Source organism: Styela clava, chromosome 4 (assembly GCF_964204865.1).
Source record: "Styela clava chromosome 4, kaStyClav1.hap1.2, whole genome shotgun sequence".
In the NCBI taxonomy this organism is placed as follows: Eukaryota; Metazoa; Chordata; class Ascidiacea; order Stolidobranchia; family Styelidae; genus Styela; species Styela clava.
The window spans coordinates 12,226,702-12,253,600 of NC_135253.1; the positions used below are offsets into that span (position 1 = coordinate 12,226,702).

General features: G+C 32.7%; 1 protein-coding gene across 1 annotated transcript in view; it reads right to left on the minus strand.

The window, feature by feature from the left end:
* Positions 1-2,325: 2,325 nt before the first annotated feature.
* LOC120326858 (WD repeat and HMG-box DNA-binding protein 1-like) overlaps positions 2,326-26,899 on the minus strand; it is a 29,412-nt gene continuing 4,838 nt past the window's right edge. Inside the window, exons 9-26 of the mRNA XM_039393212.2 lie at positions 21,164-21,302; positions 20,223-20,321; positions 19,286-19,388; positions 17,315-17,565; positions 16,241-16,440; positions 15,456-15,550; positions 14,458-14,610; positions 13,756-13,997; positions 12,994-13,170; positions 12,708-12,839; positions 11,601-11,735; positions 10,917-11,041; positions 10,210-10,355; positions 9,162-9,250; positions 8,634-8,810; positions 8,045-8,202; positions 7,380-7,521; positions 2,326-2,943 (exon numbers count right to left, since the gene is read on the minus strand). Coding sequence (XP_039249146.2) covers positions 2,725-2,943; positions 7,380-7,521; positions 8,045-8,202; positions 8,634-8,810; positions 9,162-9,250; positions 10,210-10,355; positions 10,917-11,041; positions 11,601-11,735; positions 12,708-12,839; positions 12,994-13,170; positions 13,756-13,997; positions 14,458-14,610; positions 15,456-15,550; positions 16,241-16,440; positions 17,315-17,565; positions 19,286-19,388; positions 20,223-20,321; positions 21,164-21,302 — 2,782 coding nt within the window. The 3' untranslated portion in view covers positions 2,326-2,724. The remainder of the gene's footprint in view (positions 2,944-7,379; positions 7,522-8,044; positions 8,203-8,633; positions 8,811-9,161; positions 9,251-10,209; positions 10,356-10,916; positions 11,042-11,600; positions 11,736-12,707; positions 12,840-12,993; positions 13,171-13,755; positions 13,998-14,457; positions 14,611-15,455; positions 15,551-16,240; positions 16,441-17,314; positions 17,566-19,285; positions 19,389-20,222; positions 20,322-21,163; positions 21,303-26,899) is intronic.

The window sequence follows — 26,899 nt, forward strand, 5'->3', positions numbered from 1 at the left end:
ATGATTTGTGAGTAAGATAAACTCTGGTCTGAATTATAAAACTTTATAGACTGTTCAATCGTTTATTATCTGTAATCTTTAGGCTTAGGACTTAATCCGGAAATTCTTTACCTACTTGCACCTGCAGGTTATACGATAGATAATCCGGGCTCCGGATTCGGGCGGCGTAAACCGGATTACATGTTACAAGTTGAGGAAAGAATTTGACCGAATGTCCTTTTTATCGTAGTTAAAATCTTCTGTATAAATTGTTCAAAATAAACAATTGTTTAGTTGATTGATACATTCCGATTCCACGATAAGTACACTCTCAAATTTAAACAAAATTAGATACAAATCATGCTATACTCTTAGATGATATTCTATTGATAGATAAGGGTGGAGGTAAGCAATATCAATACAGCATTTTCTGATTTATTTATTATGTTCGTCATATATGTTTTAAATTGTAATTCGGAAAGCTTGCATTACCTACACGCTTATATCAATGGAATTTAATGTCTTTATGGTAATCTAATTCATTTTAAATATGAATAAATTATGAATTCCCTTTAAATGAAAGTATTTAAAATAATGACCCTGTTATAATTCTATTATCCGGAAATATTGCTCTTGTACTTCGGGCATATTTGTAGCATATGAATAAATAAACTAATGTCTGAACTTTTATTAAATCTCACATATATATATATTACTGTAAGTATCCTTCTTAAACTACTTCCTCGGTAATAATTCAGTATCTTTAGGTTAGTTTAACACAAAACTTAAGGAGATCCTAATCCCTTTCGAATATTTATGTAGATTGTTCATTGATCTACAATTAAATACTAAATTTGATATGTATGAGAAGTTGCTACATTTAATCAAGTACCCTTTTCTTGAAATAAACGGACGGAAATGATGGGAAGGATAGTAAATAAATATTTAGCTGCCGTAGCTTTTAAAATTTTGGGACCAGCAGCATAATTTAAAAACGGTTCCATTACATTTGAACCCACGTACATTTGAACCCATGACAATTGCACCTATGGAATTTTTTTTGTTTCACGGATAGTTAAACCCATACTAACCCTAACCCATGGGTTTTAGCACCCGCATATAGATTGAACCCGTGGATATACGCATGGGTTCAAATGTACGGTCACTTTTAAAAACTTGTGCGAAATGGACGCAAGTCCAAAATTTACAGTAATCACTTTAATATTTTATAATTCAAATACATTTGTCCTTCTTAATTTTATTTACTTGTATGCTGCATGTAATGTCACTTCATCAAAGATTACGGATGCCAGGTTCTCAGTCTTGGAACAGAAAATGATGCCATTCTCCCAATCGCTACTTTTAGGTTGAATTTTGGTAATGCATCATCAAGTACATAATTCAAATACATTCGTCCTTTTTAGTTTTATTTACTTGTATGCTGCAATGTAATGTCACTTCATCAAAGATTACGGATGCCAGGTTCTCAGTCTTGGAACAGAAAATGATGCCATTCTCCCAATCGCTACTTTATGGGTTGAATTTTGGTAATACTCATTATGTACACTCAAGTATTTTTAATATTTTACAAATCTAGTTTTATTTTTTGAATTTGATTAGGTACATTTATACTATTACACGAGAGATTAGTATAATCGACTCTTGAACTTTCGGTCTGATGCTGTTTTTTCTAAGCACCACTTGACCGAGCAATGACCGTCTTACAGTAAATAGACTAGGAGAAAATCCACCATTTGATGACCATTTTCATATGCAATCAGTCATGAACTAAATCAAGCCCAGCCTCGTAAAATATAATTTTCAACGTAATAAGCAGAGTATTTTTATAACGCAATGAAGAAACGGCGCCAGCCAAATCGGTGTCTTACCAACGTCGTGCTCCCATGTATCCAGTTAGTTATATACTGTGGGGCAAATGGTTAAAGTAAGCATATGGAATGATATTCATGCTAAGTTCTGAATGATAGATGTGTATTTTACAGTATTTATATAATTGTGAGACCGGACGTTTTCGAGTCATTCCTGGAAGCCCGAATTCAAATCCGATACTCTTAGTGAATAAATAACTGATGTAAAACACGGTACGTTTTATCGGCTCAATTAATGTAGTCTGATAACAACATATGTCAACGATCAAAATCATGACAAACCTGATAGCAGCCAATACTCCGAATATCAACCTTTCAATCTCCCTAATTCCCATCATATTACCTCAGGATTTCCCACAACACTATAATAACTGTACGCGTTTGCACGACTCTGAAAAGATGGTAATCTAACCTATATTATCCCGCATACCCACTTCAAGTAGAAATGCACATTCCATCTGGAATAACTTTTTACTCTTTATTAAAATGTAATAATATTGGCAGTGATGTATCAGTGATTAATGGCACCTTTAGGTATCATAATTTAAATGTTTAAAGGCAGTGTGTAAAATTTTCAATATCATAGAAGTTATAAATTTACAGACAATGATTGGCAAACAAAAATTTCGAGGGCAGTTCAATACAGTCTATTGGATTCAAGTTACGGTATTTTTTCGAGTATAGAGAGTAGTAATAGGACGATCGAACGAGCTCCATTAGATGCCGATTTTTTATACCAATAACGTAACAAAAAACTCGGCGTGTGTTCCAATGATAAAGGCGTTATGACAAAACCATTACATAAGCAAATATTAATATGGCCAAGAAAACACCCAAGTGATGTATTTCCTTAATCTTAACTTTCAAATGCGAATGCTGCTAGTTTTGATTTCGAAGATTGGCTGGAGATGGTATCAGTTTTTCTCATTTTGGTATTTGGAAGATCACAAACGCCATTTTCAATATCCTGTGTGTTTTCGTTCTCTTCGTCTTGGTCGTCGTCGAGTTTCCGTTTCGCTCCGGTAGTGGCCGGAGTCGATGAATCACCACCAGATTTAGCTTTTTCATTCCATTCCTGAAAAGAACAACGGTTTGAAATACGTACACATAGAAAACTGTCTCAGACTGAGTGTATCACTGAGTGAAATCTCGGAGATTGAGACCAAAGACACGAGTTAGCATTCGATGGTTGGAAGCGTCTTCCGCAGCGCCGGTTATTTGTGATTTCAAAAAAAATTTGACAACTTGAAGAAGAACTAAATTTTTGACCATTTTTTGGGGAGATTTTCTAAATGGAAGGTCACGCGCACTCATTCAGAAGTTAAGCGGATTCATCTCTGAGCAAAGTTAAACAAGAACAAAGAAAGTATATAGGCCAGTGGTACGGTACGTTAGGTGTTACACAAGAGCAATTTGGGTTCTTATCGTTGACTCACGCAAAAAGCTATGCAACTGACAATATGCAATGTTGAAATATTTGCAAATATATCGCCGATAAAGAGTGTGTAATGACTAGTTTCACGAATAGATCACAATATGTTTTACTAGTTTCGTAATGCCATTATGCCACGATACATAAATATTAAGCTCAATATTGGAAGTGGTAATATCCGCTAAACGTCCACAAATACTGCGAAAATTCGAAAATTGCGGCATCCTAACGCATCAAATTCCTGTAATTTTTATAAAGAAAGTATCAACATTGCGTGACTAGCATCAACAAAATGCCTTGAACACAGTTCATCGATTCCAAAATGAACGTTCAAAAAAAATTTCATGAAACATAATCCTTTATATTTTCCACTTCAATATCCGGTGTTTGCTTGTTAGTTCGTGTAAAATTACCATAATGGAGTTGGTCTACCAGGCACGGTTCATGAATAAATCATGTCTGAATAGTCGCAAATAAGCATTTGAAAAATTTGACACAATACAATGTAATAACTGACACAAAGACCAAACAAGTTTCGCATTAAAAGTATTGTTGTAACGCAGGAACAACATGGACAATTTTCGCATAAACCAGAATAAAATTGTTGAAATTGCTTTGCGTTTACAGCTTTTGGTGCCAAATTGTCGAACTACAAACGATTTAATAACAATTGAACGAAAAGCGATTACCGATTGAAATTGAGCTTAGGTAATAAAATCGACATTCACTGAGTTTATTTCAAATTCTAAATCATTTCATATGATTTACTACATTTATGGAAATAACAACCGGAAATAATCATTGTGACCTATGAACCCAGTCAAATGCATTATGAATACAAGTTAAACCCAAAGGGACCAGATCATCGAAAAGGGTAGAAAATTGCATGATTTTGACAGGCGAGACTTGTGGTATCATTTAAAATGGAATTGAAACAATATAAAGACAGTGCGAGTCCCCTACGTGGATTAGTTTGCGTTAGCATGAGTTCTTGGCAAAATTACACAACCGTTGTATCTTGGACTGTCACTCTAAAAAGACATCGCGTTTGGAATGAATTGCATAGAATGATATTTACAAACACTTTACTTTAACACTTTACGATATTGTATAAGAATTATTTTATAATTAATCGGGATTGCAGTGTGAAAATTATATTAACAAATACAATGCCTGATTTTCAATATAAAATAAGTGATATAAGATGTTTTTGTTCTCATACCATATATTTGTACGGACTTTCATTTTCCTATTTGTTTTTCCATGCTTTATTAAATCTAATTTGAAAAAAACTTAAAAAAAATATTGTTCAAGTTGCGAAATTTGGATTGAGAACTTAATGTTGTAAAAAAAATTTCAAACCAATAATATCAATGTTATTTCGTCCAATTTAGCTAAAAACATTGCTGATTCGCTGATTCTATTTTCAGTTAAAACAACCAATAAATGCTTATTTCCAATGTCATTTTTGAACACGTAGACCTGCGTCATAATACTCCTAAAAATCAAAAAATAACTTGTTTCGAAAATTTTATAATATCCGGAATATTAAAATTAACCCTGTATTAACAAAATTTTACAAATCGCATTAAAGTACGTTTCAGAGCGGTTAACGGGTCACGGCGTTCAGCAATTCTATCCAGAACGAGACTGCGAGTGAGAAAATCGACGCGGGACGCTTTTAATGTGGCTGTAAACTGATTTTGCGATAAAGTTAGTCTAATCCGGTATCGGCGCGAGTCTTTGATACCTTTCTGGGCAAACAAAATGATCGAAGTTTGTCCGGACCTCAAGCGTAGATCAGTCGATAATATTGGCGATATTAATACCATTAATCCTATTACATTCAGATTTAGTCCGTGTGAATCTTACTCAGTCCCAAACTGTTTCTTTAGTTAGATTATACATGGCCTTAGAAACTTACGCTTCGCAAAAAGCGATTTATAACTAGATTACCAATTTTATCATCGAAATACGAGACTCAATAAATCTTTTAAGCGTAAGATTTTTATAAAGATATAACTGAAACGCAGACAATAAACATTGTTTAAATCATCTCTGAGAATAGATTCATACATTGAAGTATTTTTATAATTCTATTTCTAGCTTTGTTATTTTTAATGTCTACGAAGATTGAATGCAAATTTTAGTCAACACTTAAATACGACTGAACATAAAAATGTAACTGTTCTTATGATGGATATTACACAATTTTCGAAATTTCTAAATATAATTTGACCAAAGTCGGGTTTATCTGTCTGGTGATGTTGAAAATGAATGTTATAGATCTGGAGCTAACACATTGGTAATCGCAGAGATCCATAGAAAATTACATATTCACCAAGGGTGAGGGCTGAGGATACACATAATCGTGCAGGCCAGTGAAAATATGCCAATCAAAAGATGTGAAACATTAATCTGACGCGGAAAACCCGAATATCATCACTGAAACACACTCATTATATGATTATATTATGACTGTACATATGATTATATACATATATTAATACAGAATCTCGGTTTCAAATGTGAACTTGCGGAACCTCTGGACGGTTGATTGAATCCGATTGAAAACCACTGGTGTAGGCTAAGTGGTAAGGTAGATTTTAAACTTCAGTATTTACCCAAATTTATATAAACAAACATACATACTAGTCTAAGAAAGCCTTGTTCGAGCGCCGCTATAAAAACACACAGTTTTGACAAAGCTGCCACAGCAGTCAGTATTTTTTTTACAAGTACGATATTACAAAAAATAAAATAAAATTATAGGATAGGATTTTTCATATTTTTCACAGAAACGACGGTTTAATCATATGACAGCGTATAGCGTCTTGTTCGGTTACGATTCCATGTCGGGTATGGGAATCATTAATCAGTAATTTGTTCAGATGTATGGACTTGACGGTGTGGAGTAAGCCGTAATCGATGAGACTCTACGGCGGCAAGTCCAGCAATCGTCTCTCACTGGGTTAATCAAGGTGGCAATGGCAAGCGTATTCCTAACGCTTAGCAAGATGCGCCAACTACCAACCGCACTCCCGTGTGTCCTATCGGATAATCTAATTATGAATGATGACAGAGAATATAATGGAGGAACTGGAATTCTTATTATTCTTGGACGATCTCGTTATGTTTTTTTCGTAATATGCGCAAAAAATCGACATTGCAAATAGTCATAAACCAAATTATAATGCTTTATAAATAAACAGGCTATCATTATGAGAAAATAAAGCCCATTATCGATGAATTGATTTAGTATACCTATAGTTAAATTCAGAATTATCTGTAAATCGAATGTGTTTTGAATATGATTAGTACATCTGCACTGTATCATCTCGACTCTGAAATGACTGACAGTTCTGATTACAATAGTATTTATTATGACCCTCTATCGTACAAAAGGACATTTAGGGATGTTCTAAAAGAAACCGAATGGTCAAACTGATTTGGTATTCAGTATACTGAATAACATAAATTTTAACTTGAGCCCTAATTTATTTTGAAGACTTATCATTGGGAAATTATTGCATCACAGTCAGAACAAACTGTCTTGGATTACATTCTGAAAACTTTTGAAAATATATAACAATAAATCATTGTAGTAAAGAATTTTCTGAATAATCAAATTCAAACCGCCGAATATAAATATACACATTTTTTAATGACTTCTTGTTGGAGACGGCCCAATTTAGAATATGCTCGATGTTTCATGGTCGAGAATATCATTGCTGACTGACGATATCGTAGATTATTCAATTTTGGCAATCTGTGGGGATATATATTTGCAACTACCGTAATATTAATATGTACTAATAAAAACGTCAAGTACATCCATTGCACATGGGAGACAAGGATCTCCAGACATCTGTATAGTCATCAGTATTAGATGCTCGGATAAGGTGAAAAAAATAGGTAAGGTCTCGACACACACCCTTGTGGTGTTCCATTCTGAAAGTATGTTACAAGTGTCATCAGTAGTAGATGCTCGAATAAGGTAAAAAGAAAAGAGTTGAGAACCTAAAACACATCCTTGTGGTGATCAATTCTGAATGTATGCTACTAGTTTCAAAGTGTACCTTTATCTCTTCAGCAGAAAGTTTCCTGAAATCCTGAATTGCAATTTTTCTTATTTCAACTCCATCCAAACCAGGATTAGCTTCAGATATTTTTTGTCTTACTTCAGACACAAATAACTGGACCCCTGAGGTGCATTCATTTCTGTCAGAATGAAAAAGTAATTTTTCAAACCACTAATTGGTTTGCATTGCAGATCCACATGCAATAGGTTAGAAAAAATAAGAAAGATAAAAAATTTGTTTAAGTTTCAGAACTTTTTTTTATATATGTGCGAATTAATTATAAATATAGTTAAACTATGTACAGTGAACTTTTGGCAAAAATTGTTGAAGAATAAACCTACACTTCGAGCAAATTTCCTACAAAGTCTTTGCTCAGAAATAGAAGTCTACGTCAGACCAACTTGAATTAACCCTATCGCTGTTTGAATATTTATACAAAGTTTTCTTTTCCCCATATTCAATAAAAGATATTTTATCAATTTATGTTCAGGAGAATTCACTCAAATCAAAGCCACACGCACTCATTGTGGAACAAAGCAAACCTGCCTTTGGGCAAAGTCAGGGGCGACCACAGAAATGATAAGAGCTACTAAAACCATATAGCAAATATTGCAATATGTATAAATGTTTTATGATTTCTTGTCAGAAATGATTGAACTTACCTAACATCCTTCAGTATCTGCTTACTAACCGCAGATTGCTGTTCATCATTATCATCATCAACATTTTGCTGTCTGATGTTTGTTGATGATTGCTGCTGTTTTTTACCTTTTGGTGTTGATGTAAGTTGAAATTTTGAGCCAGTGGCACCAAACAATGTCTGAAATAAAGAAGAAGATGTGTACGATTAGAATCATCGTGATTTTATTCAAAAATATCTTTCATTATCCAACATTTATTATTTTAATAAAGACAAAAAATTAATTTACCCTCGTGGAACAGACCCATTTCAGAATATACTTGATTTTTCATATTCGAAAAGATTATTTGAAAATATGTTCGGAATAATCAATTATACGATTTTGATCTTCCCTGGGTGTAAAGTTGTTTAAAATATGTTAAAATAAATTATGACTGATGAAGTACAATGTTGATGTGTTTAAGTTGGATCAAAACTTTTCTTGAATTTTTTTCAATTGATTAGGATGACAAATAATTCAGGTTACAATATGGCAATATTTTTATCTCACAGAGAAGACAAGACGATGACAAATTGCTTAATAAATTACTGTAACGGGAAAATGACCCTACCTGTTGTTTCTTTTCATTTTTCAATGCCGGCTTCTTAGATAAACTGTGTGATTTTGCAATTACACCCCGTAATTTTTGTGAAACTGATGTTTTCTTTGAAATATTGTCCAGAACACTTGCACTACTGGAAGATGATCCACTAGTAGATTGTAGATTGGCAGTGAGAGTAGTCCTTTTCTGTAAAATAAGGAATTTATCTGACATTCTTGTTAAATTGAATTGCTTCTTTATGGACAAAAATCTTGTTGCATTACTTTGATGCGTACCAGACAACCTAGGGTATTTTAAACCCAGATTACAAATCGGAAAAAATTATGGGATATAAGATATTCGTGTAGCGATAAACACAATTGCTCAAAATCTGGGTATTTGTAGATCCAAATCTAGAATATTCTGTCAGAGAAAGATGCAATGTGTGAATATGATATATCCGAATATATATTAGCCACTTTAATATATATGGTGTTGGTAGCAAAATACATATTATTTAATTTGGTTCTATAGTTAAGAATTCACATTAAAACTGACCTTGAATGGATTTCTTGAACTACCAGATAACTTGATAGCAGGTTGAGATTGAGCTGTTGATTTTGTATTTCTTCCTAGATCTGGTGAATCTGTGGAATAGTGGTAACGTTATGCATGCATGGGATTGGACCGGGAACTTTCAATTCCGTCCAGTATGAGAAGGTCACAACCACGACCCCATAAAGTAATCGATTATTGTTGCTGTCAAGTTTCAGTAACATTTGAATTCTCTCAAATTTGTGATGATTAGCCTTTACTCATTTAATATTCCCCAAAATACCAGATTAATTAAAATTTTCATGAATTACAATTGGTCTTTCTTCTCATTATTGCTTTTTCAAAAATCTCTTAAGCTCTGCACATGGCAAGGATTGAACAAGTGCAATGATGAATTAGTTTATCCAAGCCAGATAATTTAAAAACTATATAAGTGAGCTATAAAACACAAGCTGAGTGGATATTAGCTTTAATATATACATTTAGCGTTTGAATTCACAAATTAAAAATATTACAAAGAAATAGGTGCTATTTAAGCTGGTATATAATCATAGTTTAGCAACCCTTCAATACAGGAGGCCGGATACAAATAACTGGGTTAAACCATGGGCCGCACCTTAACTAAACGTAGGCTTTCTAGTGGTTGCAGCCACAAAATTGATCTTATGACATGCGTTGTTCGCTTCACACAAGCTAGCTGTTAAGGCATTGAACTAAATTAAAAACTCATTTCGCAGGCCGCACACCATTCAAAATTGGCACTTCTCCACAGGCCACAAAATTTTTCCTCGCAGGCCGCAGGTTGCACACTCCTGGTTTAAAGTAATAACCACCAAATATAATTTAATAAAACAGAAATTACAGTAATTAAAAAATCAAAAATAAAAGTTTTCCTCATTTTCTCGAAACAGCTTTTTAAAGTTTATCCCTTTAGCGGTAAAAGCTCTGCCTGAGCAACAGAAAAAAACCTCATAATTTGCAAGTGCATATTCAGGTTTGTGAGGTGGTAGACTAAACTTTATATACTTTTCAAATGGGTGGAAGAGCTTACCATCCAAATCACCATTTTGTATAATAACATCTGCTTCACTATCACTCTGTTCATTTTCTTCTGCATCAGACTCCTGTCTTTGATTTTTCTTCTTCTGTAAACTTAGTCTTTTATGTTCTGCCCATTCCGTGTTTGAATGACTGTATCTGTTATTCAAAGATTAAAATAGGTTGTTTCTATTGGTTTGGGTTGAAAACTATTTGAAAAGCATATTTTTATACAAAAAGTGCCTACAATTTTAAAATGAAAACCATATTTCTACCAGGCATGTCCAAAATGAATCGAATGTGAATTCAAATTAGTTCAAAATAGTAAATTCCTGATTTGAAAATAATATGGACAATTTCATCTATATCGGTTGTTCAAACAATACATATGAAACGTTCACCAAATACCAAAGTATTGTTATTACAATTTTTCTGATCCATAAAAGAACAGAAAAAATTATTAACACATATTTTCTGTTGAATATTCCTTGATTTAGAATAAGTTCCATATCTGAAAACAATTTTCTAAATATATTCATAATACTAATTTTTTTATTTGGGACATCTGTAAATAACAAACATGCGCTAAAACCATTGAATATCCACGAAAGTGATCAATTTTAATTTGCGAATCACTTATTCGTCAAAGTAAGGAACCTAAATCTGACAGCAAGAATACAGAAAGTAATTTACACAAACACACTCTAAAAATGTTTATACCCTGCTTGTAGATCGGCTTTAAAATCATTGGGATTCTCAGATTCATCATCATCATCATCATCTTCATCATTGTTCTGCATCTTCATAATAGCTTCCATCTCCTCCTGTTGTTTTTCTTGGGCAACCTACAGCGAAGTAGTAGCAGGGTTATTATGCAAAATATACCACAATGGTAAATAAATAGGCCACAAAAAAAAATTTAGTGAACATAAACAACAGGTCTATCGAGACTGAGAGATACAGAAAACAAATTGAAAATTTGAATCGATTTCAATTAATTAAAAATTCTTTATTTTTGAACGAATTAAAAATTGCATCATATATCTGAGATAAGTAAAAATAGAGATCCACATTGCCTTGAACATGACCGCTTTAAAATGTAGTTCAATATTTCATAATCAAAAATATTATTTAAACGCATGTATTCAAAAAGGTATATTGTCCATTTTCGGCGATCTCTGTATCCTTCTCTACCCAAAATAAGATAATAGGTAATGCAGCCATTTAAAACATCAAATATTCAGGCTTTCAGTCAAAATCAAAATTTTCATTTCACAAAACAGTAAATTTCATCATTTCATACTTTGAAAACACCCTAGTTCTATATTTTGCCTTTTCTTATAGGTATCATACACATACATTAAAGTAGACACCATTTTGAATAGTTTGTATGAAAAATTTTACCTCTTGTAACTTCTGAGCAAGAACCATACGTTTTAAACGAGATGCATATTTGATAGCAAGATTAACAGAAGAAGATGAAGGCAACAATTCACAAACTTCCCGAGCTCTTGATTCTCGTTCCAACTTACAAGCAAGCTACAGAATAAGAACAGGATAAGAAACTTAAAAGATAGAAAAATGTAACATATTAGGTAGGGCTGGACATTCCGAATTGAATAGTATATTATTCGAATCGCTTCAGACGTGAACATTGAATCGCCACCATCTTGTTTGAATGAATTACATATTCGATTCGATTTTGAAATCATCAGTTATTCGAAAATGCCCAGTCCTAATATCATGAAATATAGCTAGCATAAATGCACATTAGTGATGAGAATCAGGGGTTTCGCTTATAACATTCACTAGAGAGTAGCAATCTTGCAGTGGGTTTATGTAAGAGGGCATAGGCACTTTGAAATGAATGCTTAATTACTCAAATCAGGATTTTTACAATAATTCTTGGTCAGCCCATAGTCATCGATCTGTTTTTACATGATAAAATTCTCAGTGATAGAGTTTTTGAGCTAAATCAGACACAAATATATTTACACACTGCATTTATGGGCAAACCAGATTTTATGTTATTTTATATGAAAAAGGGAGTGACAAATAAATTAGCTTACATTTATTTATCTGTATAAAATAGTTCACTACCAATTGTCATTTTGGTATAGATAGAAATAGATGATGATTTACAAATTGCATTAGGAAGAAAACACTATGACCTATAAAATGTAAACGAAAAGGGGGAGGGAGTGCAAGATTGCAAAGTCAACGAGGTCGACCGACTACTCTATTCTTATACAAGGTTCAAATATACATTTTCATGAAAACATCTCATTTCTAATTAATCCATGAGCCTTATTCCATGGTGAACAAATAGCATAAACAATAGACCCAATTGTGAAGAGGCCATCGACAGTTTAGCAAATTTGAATTTCCAAAAATTAGGCAAATAAACCTTCAGATTAGTGTGATGGTTGATGCAGAACATTATACCCCATATATCCATTATGATTAGAGGTTTAAATAAATTTTATACAAATCAGAGAAAATTCAACTTACCGCAAACATTTTCATGAGAGTTTGTTGAAGCAAAACCTCTGTTGATTGTTTATATTTGTCATCTGTTTCAAATCCATGGGATTCAAGATATTTGGTATGAGATGAAAACAATCGTGATCTCCAATATTCTTCCTAAAAAAATATGATGATCATTGATTAATTGGTTTATAGTTGCTTTAACTTGGTTTAGTGGTTTAGTTTCATTTCCTTAACATCATGATCACAGCTCATGATAGGCTGAACCAAAACTCCCGATCTCCGAAGAATCCACTAAAATAAAACTAACCTCAAATTTAGCTTTTTCAGATTCTGGCTCACACAATGGTAGTTTGTACTGAAGTATGCTTGGGAATGGTCTTGGTAAAGTTGCAGGATATGTGGATCCTTTGCACATTATTGCTCGTAATTCTTGAGGATTTTCATGAAGTCCAATCACCCAATAATGATCGTGTCGACTTTTGGTCTGTGAAAAAAAAAAAATAATTTATGACGAAATATATAGCTAAGGGGTAACCTAATAAGTATAAGGATTTACATATTCATCCCGAGGCAGAGGAAAGACGATAAGACGGCTTAATAATCATATGACAAACAAAGCCTCTCGTCCGATTACCAGGCCATGTCGGGTATAGGATTATCTAGCCAGTTACTTTTTACCCGATGCATGGACTTGATTGAAAAGTATTTGACTTATTGGTAATAATTGGAAATTGTTTAAAAAAAGAAAAGAGACATAGGCCAGGCTAAAAATTTAGAATGTGCGAGGGTATGAAAATGAGTGCTCGAACAAAAGTCGTACTAGTCCTATGTTATAACTATAATAAACATCATCTAGTCAGGAAAAAGCTAGTTAGGCATCTTTGCTGATGAAGAAAAGCCTTTCTCTTTCTATAGCTGAGTGGTCAAAGCAATACATCTGAGCTCTAGCAACTATGTTTAACCAAAATTTGTCACTTTGCTTCTCACAGAACCAGAAGCCCTTGTAACCATTTTATTTCAAAAATCTTCATATAATATTAAATAAATATATCCACAAAACAGAACTCACCAGCTTATTTAGGTTAGATACAGGGATCCAAGTGTTGGAAAAACTTCTGTTCATGATCCGTACAACTCCTGATGTATCAACAGTAACTGGAGTTCCCTCAGCAGAAAAGCCGATCCATTGAAGTGATGATTTTTTACTGATTGGTAGAGGATCACCAGTAATTATTTTCTTAGAACGATTTGCTCCTGTGCCAAGTCCAACTTCAATTAACATGTATCCAAGACATTGGTTGCCATTGAAACCTGTGTGTTAGAATTCAAATTTATTTGTGGTGGTTGATTATATGTGCTAACAGTTGGAAGAGAATTGACAAAGAAGTTTCAAGTGACCAAGGTTTATCCCTGTGACAGAGATGTCAATAGTTGGCGGTTGACACAGCACTTGTTGAAATAGCTAAGTGAATTCCACAAAGCGAGGATTCTTTGAACATTGAAATATTATTTACTGGTGAGTATCCATAATGTAATACTAATATGGATGAGAACTATAATCTGCAACACACACAACAACAAAAAATAGCTTATAACAGGTGCCTGAGTAGCTGTAATTGTGATAAAAAAAATTCAATGCATAGGAAGTTTATTTTTAATGAATTTGTAACATATTACTAAACACCCAAAAAATTTTATTTAGATAGTTCATACATCTGAAAAAATAACATTTATATAGCTATTTTTTTTAGGTATTTTACAAAATGCTCACCTTGTGAAATATGATATGCAATCAATAACTGGTCAGTGTGTGCAGACATTGAGACAACAGGTCCAGGTATACTGAACAAGAACCTTTGCATTCCAGCAAGAGAAAACATTCTTACTAATCTGGCATCTGTACATACTGCAACCCAGCTCTCTCCTGAAAATAAAAAGGATAGAAATCATCATGTATGCCTAAATTGTTACCCACATGTGGTAAAGGGGCCATTGCAGAAGAACTAAAGTTTGGAACTAGTAGGGTACGGCGATGTGGCTCATTCTGCTAAGCGTCAGGAATAGGCTCGCTACTGCACCACTGATTAACCTGCGTGGGTCCGCTAGTACAAATAAATATGTGCAAGAGGTTTGCAGGGCTCATCGCCGCCTTAGGTTGGTTCACGAAACCGCTGGTCGGTTATGGCTTCCTCCACCATCAAGTTCATGTGTCTGAAACAAGTAACTGGCTAACATATCCCATTCCAAACATGCTTCCTCAACCATCAAGTCCATGCGCCTGGCTAAGTAATCCCATTCCACACATGGACTGGTAACCGGATAAGGGGCCATGCGTAGCCATATGATCAAGCAGCCTTATCGGTTTTTCTTGCCATGCGATAAATATGTAAATCCTATCATATGATAAAAGCTAATCTTACAACATATAGCGCGCACATCTGTATCAACTATAAATAGAGAGTAGGGTTGTCTTCTACTGGTAACTGGATAATTTAATCAGTTAATAGGTGCTATAAGATAGAAAAAATTAAAATGGCTCAAATCGCTACTATAGGTGATACAGTTGAAAGATTATTGCGAACTAGTAAACCTAACGAATCAGTTTGTTTTATGGCAATATATATTTCAATGTGTGAAAATTCTATATGAACTGTAAAACTGTATATGATACATGAAATGCAGAAAGACATGCATTTTTGTATCAGGTAAAGACAGAGTGTGCCTCATCTGATCTATGATTTATATGCAGATTATGTTTTTTAAACTCGCCTATTGTTAATGCTTTAATATCTTCATCATCAGGCATTTCAACAGACCATTCTTTATTTCCTTCCCAAGATGAATAGTAAATGCAAGTTAATTTGCTGAAATAGAAAATATTATTAAATTTGAAACTCTTGATATTCATTGACTCACTACATCAACCAGTAACAGTTCTGCTGAAACATTTTACGGGAGTCTATATTAAAGATGAAGCTATTGCTTCAGCTATGAGCATCAAATTGCTATTTTGTACCTTGCCCAAGTGAGGCCAATTTTGTTTATATTATTAATGGGTTTGATAATAAGAAATCGAGTTCACTTATTGAACATGCATCACAAAATAAGCGACAATAATTTAAAATTACACCGAGAATAAACAAGAGAGCAATGCTCAAATATAAGGACACGAAAGCCAAAACGAAGTTGTATCAAATCTTTCACAGTACCAGTAGTCTGACCACCAGATCACTGAGATATGATCACAGTAAATTTTGATGACGTTATCACGTAAAACTTTGGAAGTCAAAAACGAATTCCATACAGCTACCAGACATTTTTGAAATAAATAGAAGCCTACTAGCAACAACAAGCTTTAACCACTGAAAATTTCAAAGCAATTGATCAAGTAGATGAAGAAAAAAGCGATTTTTTCATAACAACAACATAATAACAAACCAATCGCAGGTAACAATAATCCCCCCAAAAAATCCCACACATGTAGATTAAAGTAAAACAGAAGACCACATGAAATCTCAGTCCAGAGAAATGAGAAATTATATTTTGATACAAACCTAGGTATATCATCAGTAGATTCAGCAGCAAGAGCAATAGCGTTCATGGATAAATCAGCCATTGTATTGAGGTATCCTCCACCTGGTGCTTCGTTATTGATATGTAAAGCATAATGATGTTGTTTGTCATGAAACTCGATATCGATCGCACATTCCATATCATCAGTATATGATCGAATTGTTCCAACTGAATTCCAAACCTAAAAATATTATTACGAAAGTAAATTAGTTAAAATTTTACTGGTTCAAAAACAATTTTTCAGAGTATGTGATAGTTGAGACTAGGACTGAGGAGTCTGAGGAAATTTACAATCGACTCTTAACTTGAAGATTCCTCCCCGACTTAAAAGACTTCTCACTCCTCCTGACTCGAAAGGCTTAGACTCCTAACTTGAAAGAAATTTGACTCAGACTCCAGGAAAGACTTCTAACTTGAAAGACTTAGTCTCCTGAATTGAAAGACTCAAGACTCCTAACTTGAAAGAAATTGTCTTAGACACCAGGTTAAAAGGTAGGTTTTTGACTTCGAGAAATAAAACTTTGCGTATGAAGGCCTTTTTCAATAGACTGCTAAGAATGCTTATATGTATATTTTTTGAGTCTACTTGAAATTCATACTCTGACTCCGTGGTATTCAAAATTTCGACTATGGCGACGGGAAATTCAAAATTTTCAACGCAACGAGTCTAAAACAGGACTCCAGCTCTAGCATGAATCCACAGAACCCGTTGGAAGCATCGACTTCACCTTCTGCATTAGTTGAAAACATTTGTACTTCATAGGGCCAAACAAAATTAAGTCAATATAAATGGCTAGTCCAATTTTTGTTAGACTTTCACAAAATAAATCCTTCACTCAATTTAGCTAGTGGTCTAGTAGATTGAGGGTCATTGGTAAGGCTATATGGAATAAAAAAATAAGTCGGCCCTTCAATAAACTCTCAGTTGCTACTTATATTAGTGACTGTTTGCTGTTGCTGCATGTCATATACAATATAAAAACATACACAGAAAACACAACATAATCCTACGACCTACAGCATCAGGAAGTAATTGACATGTATATGCAACCTACCATAAACCTGTGAGACAAATACACTGGAGTAGCACTGGGTTGAAATGCTGGCTGCATTGCAGTAGGAGCAGGTCCTTTGTATGCCGCAGGTTTCGCGTCATTCGATTCACCTGGCTCATCTCCCAAAAGATGTGACACTGACGAACCAGCATCATCATTATTGTCAAGAAGAGGTTTCATTGGTTGTTGTATGACTGGTGGTGCTAGATCATCGTCATCTGCTGCGAATAAGTCGTTTGTACTTGGAATATCTGTAAATGATTTACAATGATAAGTAGAAGTATTGCTTAAAAAATACTGTGGTTTTCAACAGAGGGTGAATGTACTCCTTGTAACATTGTTGGGAATGAGATATTTTTTTTTATGCCATATATTATGTTATGGCATTTTTAAATCGATTTACTCCCTGTATCCTGGAATTGACATTTATGAGACCTGTAGCGATTACCGGTAAGTTTTGCTTTAAGAAAAGTTTGTGACAGGGGTAAATTTTTTTTTTTTCAATTCGCAATAGGGTAAACGAGAAAAACGGGGGATGAGAAATCTTATTTTGAGAAATTAAAAATATGACTACTAATATTCAACATAAAAATATACAATAAGCTTCTTTATTATGAAGAATGAAACTTAAACTGGTGAAAAGTGAATAGAATTTTTATTGTGAGAAAGCCAGCACTAAGAAAAGTCAAATTGAAATATGAAAATAATATTATTATCTATAATCCATTCCTAACGTGATAGCATGTACTCTAATTTCCTTTCAAAATAATTCTTCAAATATTGTTTACCAATCACTGAGCAGAAACCCATAATAAGATTTCTCGGTGAGGCCCTATTACATCACAATTCATCATATCATGGCAATAAAAAATGATATGAATGCTAATGCAAACAATAGTACGAGAGTATAAAGTGCATACAGATGTACGTCATCATATAATGTATGGAGAAACGTATAGCTAGTTCACAGGTAGGCAAGCGATTATCATAATTGAAGACTTCCGTTTGGTTGTTAAAATACTGTGGAGAACAGAATAACCCATGAATGAATCATCAGTTTAAATAAGCTAGTTACATCATTTAACTATCACAAACGGGCCAAACTAAATCAAACAAAATACTACACCAAATCCATTCCTAATTATTGATTTGACCACGCACAGACAGATTAATATATAACCAAGCATGATCATGTTTTTGAATCTTTACTATTTCATCGGCCATACTTGTTAGCAAAAACATGACTATACATCACCAACACTGACAAGAAACAGGAAATAGACATGCAACTACAATAAAAGGGTCTATATTCACAGTAAACAATGAGACATGAAGTGCTATAGACAATAGATAGAATAATGAGTAATGAACTCAGGAAATACATGGGGTTAATCATACCAAAGGCCTTCCCACAACTATTATCAACATGAGTTTACCTGGTGGCACTCATGAACTATTATTAATGTTAACATTATAATAACAACACCGTAGTTAAGAATTAATGAGTGGATTGAACCTTTCAGTAGAAATCGAGCAATTAATATCATATCCATAATAAACATATTGCCATATCATACCAGTCATTCAACTATTAAGATGATTGGCTTTTAATACAAATGAAAAGGGAAATTTGCATATGTGCATGCAAAGCAACCACACCACAGACACCCAAATATTGAATAGCATTGAAAAGAATTCTATTGAATTGAATACGGTGAGTAATACTCCAATAAAAATGACACAAGGTTCATGTATCGGTACCCATATGGAAAGGCCTTAGAGCACACAGTTTACTACAGAGATCTGCAAATAAGCAATATTGGAGATTGCCAAGCATTGTGAGATATAAGTTTTCATTTAGGTAAAATAAAACAGGAAATTTTCGTTTAAATATTGATTCGCACATACGGTCCAAAAAAAGTAATACCCTACTAACGGCTGAAGTACTGAAAACGACAAAGTGATACATACGAAAATCTGAAGGATCATTTTCCTTTACATCATTAGTATCCATCTCATCATCACTTATTAGATTTTCACTTCTTTTCTTATTTTTTGAAGATGTGATATCGTCCTGTATTCAAAAATGACAACAGATCAACTTAAGGTAGGAGAAATTCTAACAAACAATTATTGAATTTTTTCCTAGAACCCATACACAAGCAACTAAAAGGCCCATTCTGGAAAATTTGCAATTACTGTAGCATAACAATGACCACAATTTTTATAGGAGATTATTTTTTACATATTATTAACTTATACCTACCTACGTGACACCAATGAAACTTTATTTGCGGATACATGGTGAAAATCAATTTTTATTGGGTTACTATCATTTGATTATAAAAACCAATTCCAAATAGCAATAATGAATTATATTTATTAGATAAATATTACACCACAAGAGAACGTAATAGGTGGCCAGTGACAGTAAATATGCTAAGGCATTAGAAAGTGTTATTGAGAAATTCACACTAGTGCAATATATTAATAAAATTTATTAATTTATAATCACTCAATTGGTTCTTAGAAATGATCTGAATGCAATAGAAACTAAACTTTGCTGGCAAGTAAATTCTAGTGAAACCCTAAATAAATAAGAATGAATAAGTTTTGCCAAAAAATCTTCATAACGACATGATAATGAATAGCAACAAGTTGAAACATGTCAAAGCATGTTAAAACTCAATATTTTCACTGTAAATACTAGCTATCACTCTACCAACTAAATTTTTAGCCAATGCACCTCAGCATGTAGATTGAACAATATCTGGATTGATTTAATGAGTTGCAATATTGAAAAGCTTGAAATCTTGAATTGAATTTTTTTTCAAATGAGAGTAAATGAAAAAGAGCGAGTTACTAATCTACATATTTTAATACATAAATGAACACAATATGTTTATACCTTAACAGAGTCACTTTCAGCGGCTGCATCATCTAGAAAATCATTCAAATCGCCGTCTTCATTCTCAAATAAGGCATCGAGATCATCAGGTACTGAATTCTAATAAGCAAATATTGATAAAATGTCAACAACGACATAGATTGAATACTAATGTTTGTTCATTACAACATATCAAAAAAAAAAATCAGAATATTTTCCATAATTTATTATGACTTAATATGAATTCTATGATCCTAAAACTGAAACAAAACATTTGGGCATTTGGTATTGATAATGGCATTGAAAAACATCAATACTTAGATGTGAAACTATAGTAAATAAAAATCCTTGCGTTATTCAAATGATATCATAAGATTGAATAACTTCAATTTACCAAAAATTCAAATTAATAAATTTTGAGAAAGATTTAAAAAAATTAGTAATAAAAAGATGTATCCTCTGCCAATGAATATGAAATAAATATATATATATATACAAATTGCGTATGCAAGTAACTTTATATTTATTATTAAGATAGACCGTGGTTTCTCAAACGGGGGCTTCAGTCTCCTAAAGGGGTCACAAAGCAGTTGTTTGTGGGTCACAAGCAAAGACTTCACCAAATATCAATTGCGATGAATAGGCTGATTTAATTTTTTTTTTTATTTAAATTAACTACGATTTGTTTCATTCTTTGACATTATTTACACTCTCCTACCTGTTTGTTGTCATTTTATTATTATATACGGCAAATAAAACAACTATTGGAAACCCGTTAAAACTAAGTTTTACGTGGAAGATCAGAGGGCACAGAGTGCTGAGAGTCTTTGGAGGGGGCCACGGATTGTTAAAGTTGGAAAACCACTGAGATACATGGAAATAGATGGGCATTATACATAGTGAAGGATAGTGTGTCACATTCTATCATTATGAGAATCAAAGTATCTAAATGTTGTCTTAACCTGATTTGTTTTGACTTCAGACGGGACTGCATTTTTCAGAAGTCCAACTTGACCACGTACGTCAGCAATAGCTAGTGTATTATTCTCTTTCGGGTCCCAAACCAAACAACAAATAGATGTCCTTAGGGCATGTTGTACTCTGAAGAAATGATATTTTTAACTATGATAAAATACAGGGGGAAACATGTAATCCATCTGATGATAAAAATAGCAATAGTATAAAATTTGATAATGATCTAAAAGTAATATTTGCGTAATATCGTGCACCATTTACCACAGTAGTTTGTCGTGTAATAAAGCCCTCCAGTCAATAATAATTACATCACAACATTCACAAGTTCGACACACATTAAGAAAAACTTTTTTCAGATTTTTAAATAGTCTCAGCATGTTGAAATGTATTTGGATTAAATAATAAATATATTTTCTAACCTCTTATTAAGTTAATAGAGATATACAATTTATGAAGAGCATATTTACGAAAGGAGAAAGGCCTTGCAGTTCAGGATAACAAATTTTTTGCTTCATTCATGTCATTGCAACCAGAAACTACTAAAATCAGAAACAACAGGAGGGAAACCACATTAAAATAGACATTACCGAATAAATTTTCCAAAAGATATTTTTAAACAAGTTTGCTCCAAAAAATACGATAATATAGGCTATGAAGAAAAACGTCAATTTAAGTATTTCCTTATTTTCTTCTACCAAGATATCTTCTTTTTTTATTTATATTTGAGATTGCTAACGGATTTGTTGATGACAACAAAATTTTCAGTTTCAATCGAAAATTACAGAAATCTATTGATTATCTCAGTCTCAATACACTTGTAGCACCTTATTGATTTAAGGAATTGAGAATGTTATGTTTATTATAACTGAGTAATAATATCTGGGTTCTTATCACAGGAAAAATGAAAAATATGTCAATAAATAGGCATGTACTAAGAATTCTAAATTCCAGGGATTTTATAGTTGTTATTGAGTCAATGTTCTAATTAGGAATGTTATGTTTATTATAAGCAATAACATTTGGGTTATTATCACTGGAAAATCAAAAAAATTTGTCAATAAATAGGCATGTACTAACAATTCCAGGGATTTTATAGCACCTTATTGAGTCAATGCTCTAATTAGAATGCTATGTTTAATATAAGCAATAATACTTGGGTTCTTATCACTGGTAATATAAAATAGGTATGTACTAAGAACATCATTTTCCAGGGATTTGATATTTTTTGACAAATTGGAAATATAAAATTCAAATTTTGTGATCTATGTGGTAAAATATTGATTTATGAGCAATTTTAATCAGTAGGCCTATGCAAAAATTTCACTATATGCATATATATGTGAACATAGAACAATTTACTGAAGTCAGTGGTATTCAAACTGTGCGTCAGAATCATCTACCATAGTTCACTGTGCCCATTTCTAAAAAATTACTTCATATATGCTCCCTTTCAGAACCTGACGTATAATCATCAAATCTGTTAACATTACATTAAAATAGACATTAATTATGATCACCAATGCTAATAAAAATCAGCTCATTTATTGCATTGATCAAATGTGCATACTTATGAAACTTTCCCTTACCAAATTTATCGAGGTAAATAAAGTCAGGGACCACAATGCAGGCATTACCTGCCAAAGAAAACAAATTTATCAAACAAATAATGCTTTATGAGTATGAATGTCATCATTGTGCAATGTTGTCTTCTAACAAAGCCAGTCCAAACCAATAAATAGTTGGCATATTTTCCCGTTTTCCGGTTGCACGTTAGTTTGTATGAACCCCAAGGCAGTTTAGAGGCACAGCCGATATAATACGTAAATACTATAAAACAAAGCTCAAAATAAATAGTTTGCATTTTCAGTCATAAATATGCTACATATATGGACTTGTCAATTTTTAACAAGGCAAAAAGAGACAAAGTAACACACATACCTATCCCAGTTTCAACCGGTTAAGATATGCAAATTGACACTTAAAATCTGACTTCCGCACTTTCTCTCCCTTGTTTGTATATAAAATAGCGATCTTGGTTTGTAATCTTGTCTCATATATTGTGGTAAAGGCAGTACAACATAAAGAACCGTAATAAAAGCAGAGCTACTAAACTAATTGGCGGATTATGTGGTTTATAAAAAATTTCCCAAATATGTAAACTGGCCAATTCTTAACCAAACATGATCTGATAAGGAAAAAAAAAATTCAAAAATCAAACTTAATGACATTCTTTTTGTTATAAGAATTTAAATATGATTTTTACGAATTCGGAAATACTGCATTTTCCGAATTACAGGGTGCTTATTGAATCCAGTTACAATCGAAACTATGTTATGAAGTCAATTTTCAGTATAAATTAACCAGGCTTGTTTTATTTTCATGTTTATCCAAGTTTTTTCCCATTATTCAATACACCTTATACCCATCATTAGTTGCACAAAGAACATGACCAATCTATTTACCAAGAAAATTTACTAACATTACGGAAAAATTATATAATTTGTTTGCAATTGGCACGTATCAACATTATTTTATCTACGAGTAAGTAAGACAATAAGAAATATCAAAACAAGTTTCAACGAGAAATGTGCAATACCTGAGTATTTAAATATCAACAATAGGATAGAATATTCATCTATTATCAAGTAACGATTTTCCTATTAGAAGAGATACAATTCAAACATAACAACATGTATGGCATACATATTCCATTCCCATTTCAATTTGACAAATTTCCAGACAGATAAAATAATATATACTATTCAATTAAATTCAATTTCTTGGCCTATTTATGAATCACACCAAACAATGAAAAATTACATCAGAAACTGAAAAAGCCAATTGCGTGGGACGTCACGCTTCATTACATTCACGAGTTCGATACGGCATAAGTACGTCAGGTGATTTTCATTCTACATTCCTAAAATAAACTTGACAAAATAATGCCATATCGTCGATGTCTCTTATTGATATCTACAGAAATCTCATTGTTGTTACCTTGACGTCATAAACAAAAGGTAAAGTGGTTGTTATATTGATATAACTGGCCATGCATGAAACAAATATAAAACTGTTCTATCTATACAATGAGCTTTTGTTCTTAATTGCTATTATAAGTTGGTAGTCAATCTCATTGTTCAAGGAAATCCATCTCTAATTAATATTATTACCTTGTAAATTTTTTAAGCTATCACAGTGCGATTCATCTTCAATTTGTGATTGACATAGTAATAATTATTGTACTAAATACTAATTAACCTATGATAAGATAGTTCAATTGGAAATGGAGGCGCTATAAATTTTGACATGATCTGTGGAGATTATCAGTGGGCTGCAGAATATTTTATTTTTGGCATGACAAAAGTTTGATATTATTTTTTGGTTGATAAGCAATAGAACGGTAACAGATAAACCCTTGTTTATCCATAATGATGTATAGAGCATACATGTTGGTGTAGTAGACCAGTGGTTGATGTGCTGGACTCGCAGTAACTATGCTGCGAAATTCTCAGATGCAAATCGCATGCCCACCCGCTCACTCATTCCCAGGGAATATAAACAAGGTAGGCAAATAGGGGCTTTCCAAAATATACCAGCAGTGACCAATGAGTAGTTGCTTGCACAGAAGTGATGTGTCAATGAAGCATCATATTAAAATAAATATAGGATGCAAGTCATATTCAAAAACTATTGTTGCAGAATTTTTCAATTAAAATAGAATGAACCTTATATAGACCAAGCTAAAACAAAGCATATGATATACTGGCATTTTAATATACAGTTCAGTTGCTACTTCAGTGAGGCAGAAACCTATACTTCTAGTCATAGTAATACATTATGAATCCCTTAGCAATGAGACGTACATGTTGAAGTTATAAAAAATTTATATTAGTCATTTACATTCACAACCAAACATTTTTGCAAATCAAAGCCAGGCTTATACGGTATACTATAGGCTTAATAGAAACTGCATAACGTAATGAAGAGGGATATAGGATAACAGTTTCTATTATGGAAATTTTGGTGGGAATTTCATGTTTATAATTACGTCATTGACACCGTGTTTTAAATTTGTTAGCTCAAGGTGATGATCACCTGTTAAAATAAGCAAATAACGTCATTTCAGAAAATATTCAATTTGGTATTACATACTAGACTAGACAACGTTGCAATCATGAATGAAACTAATCTAATCCATGGTCCTGATAATCAATATTTAAAATGTATTCAACAGTCCAATAAACGTCAATAACATCATCAAAGAGGAAACGAAAATCGTGGCTTCATTTAACAAGGTACAGGTTTGGAATAAAATTTGTACTAAAAAAATAAATCGAAATATGATAGAAACACATCGTCAAACTTATAAATAGGTGCTTTGCAGATATTCAAAGTAATTTGAGGAAGTTTGAAAATAAAAATGAGAAAATAAAAACTGTAAAATTGACTGTGAGATGCTAATTACTGATCACCGTAAATTTGTTGGTAGATTAATTATAAACCTGATCACAATATGAATGTAGTCCTATTGACACCACGCAAGCCACAGTATCTACTATCAAACATGAAATTAAATTATGAATAATTTAGCCTTCCTGGTATCACAACATGGTTTGATGACAACAAACAACGCAATATCTTGATGGCATGCTAAAATATTTCATATATAGAATTTATAGAAAAGGTGATATGCAAATAGCATAACTGACATCATGACTAAACTTTACATACCATAAATAGAAAAAGCATGATTTTGTTACTCTCCTAATCCCTAACAGAAAATTCGATAATTAATTAGGAAAACAAAACAATGCTTGGAAAGTAAAAGTTCAAATCAATTGTGTGCCATAGAGCTATGTCTATTTGGCACGTTCCAAAGATGGCCCACACTAAACTGTAAATAGATATTACACATTTGGATAAAGATCAATTATCTTCAGGAACAAGAGCAATACACAAAAACCATTCGTAATGGTTCTCACTACTTCTCTATATCAAAATATCCTCTACTTTTACCTTATCGTTAATATAATAAGTAACAATATTAATTTAATGTCTAACACTAGTATAATGGAACATCCATGTTAGTTTTGGGCTTTTGAGCAAGCGAAAAATTAATCACAAAAAAACTATTTTTTATTAGAATATATAAGGTGGTGTTATTGTATAGTATTAGTGACCACTATAAATGTTTTCAAACTTCTTTTGCCTACATGACAGACAGTGGTAAATCTGTCGAAATCTGTGCAACTATTATTATTACACATTCCAAATAAATTGAAATGACGTATTGTCGAATAAATGTTCATTTCAATCATTGCACCATCGATTCAAGAAAATAAGGGAATACCCATTCATGACACAACAAAATTGAGAAATCTGATATGTATTTTGTATTCCAATGTTTTGGTATTGTCATGTGAGGCACAATTCTATCTATGTAAGACAAATGATAATTTATGACAGGGATATTGTTTGCACATAGCTATACAAATACAAATATTTATGATCAAATTGAAGGACGGATGTTATTATTTAGAGCTACCAAGCATTGAATTTGAAATAATCAATGAGGAGGATTTCTTATGAGTGAAAATTAGGGGTGGGCAAAATCGAACATTTTTTTCAAATCGAATAATTAGAATATTTTTACTGAATACCGAATAGTCTGGTAACAAATATTTTTTATACAAAACCTTTGGAAACCCTGAAATAGGGAATTG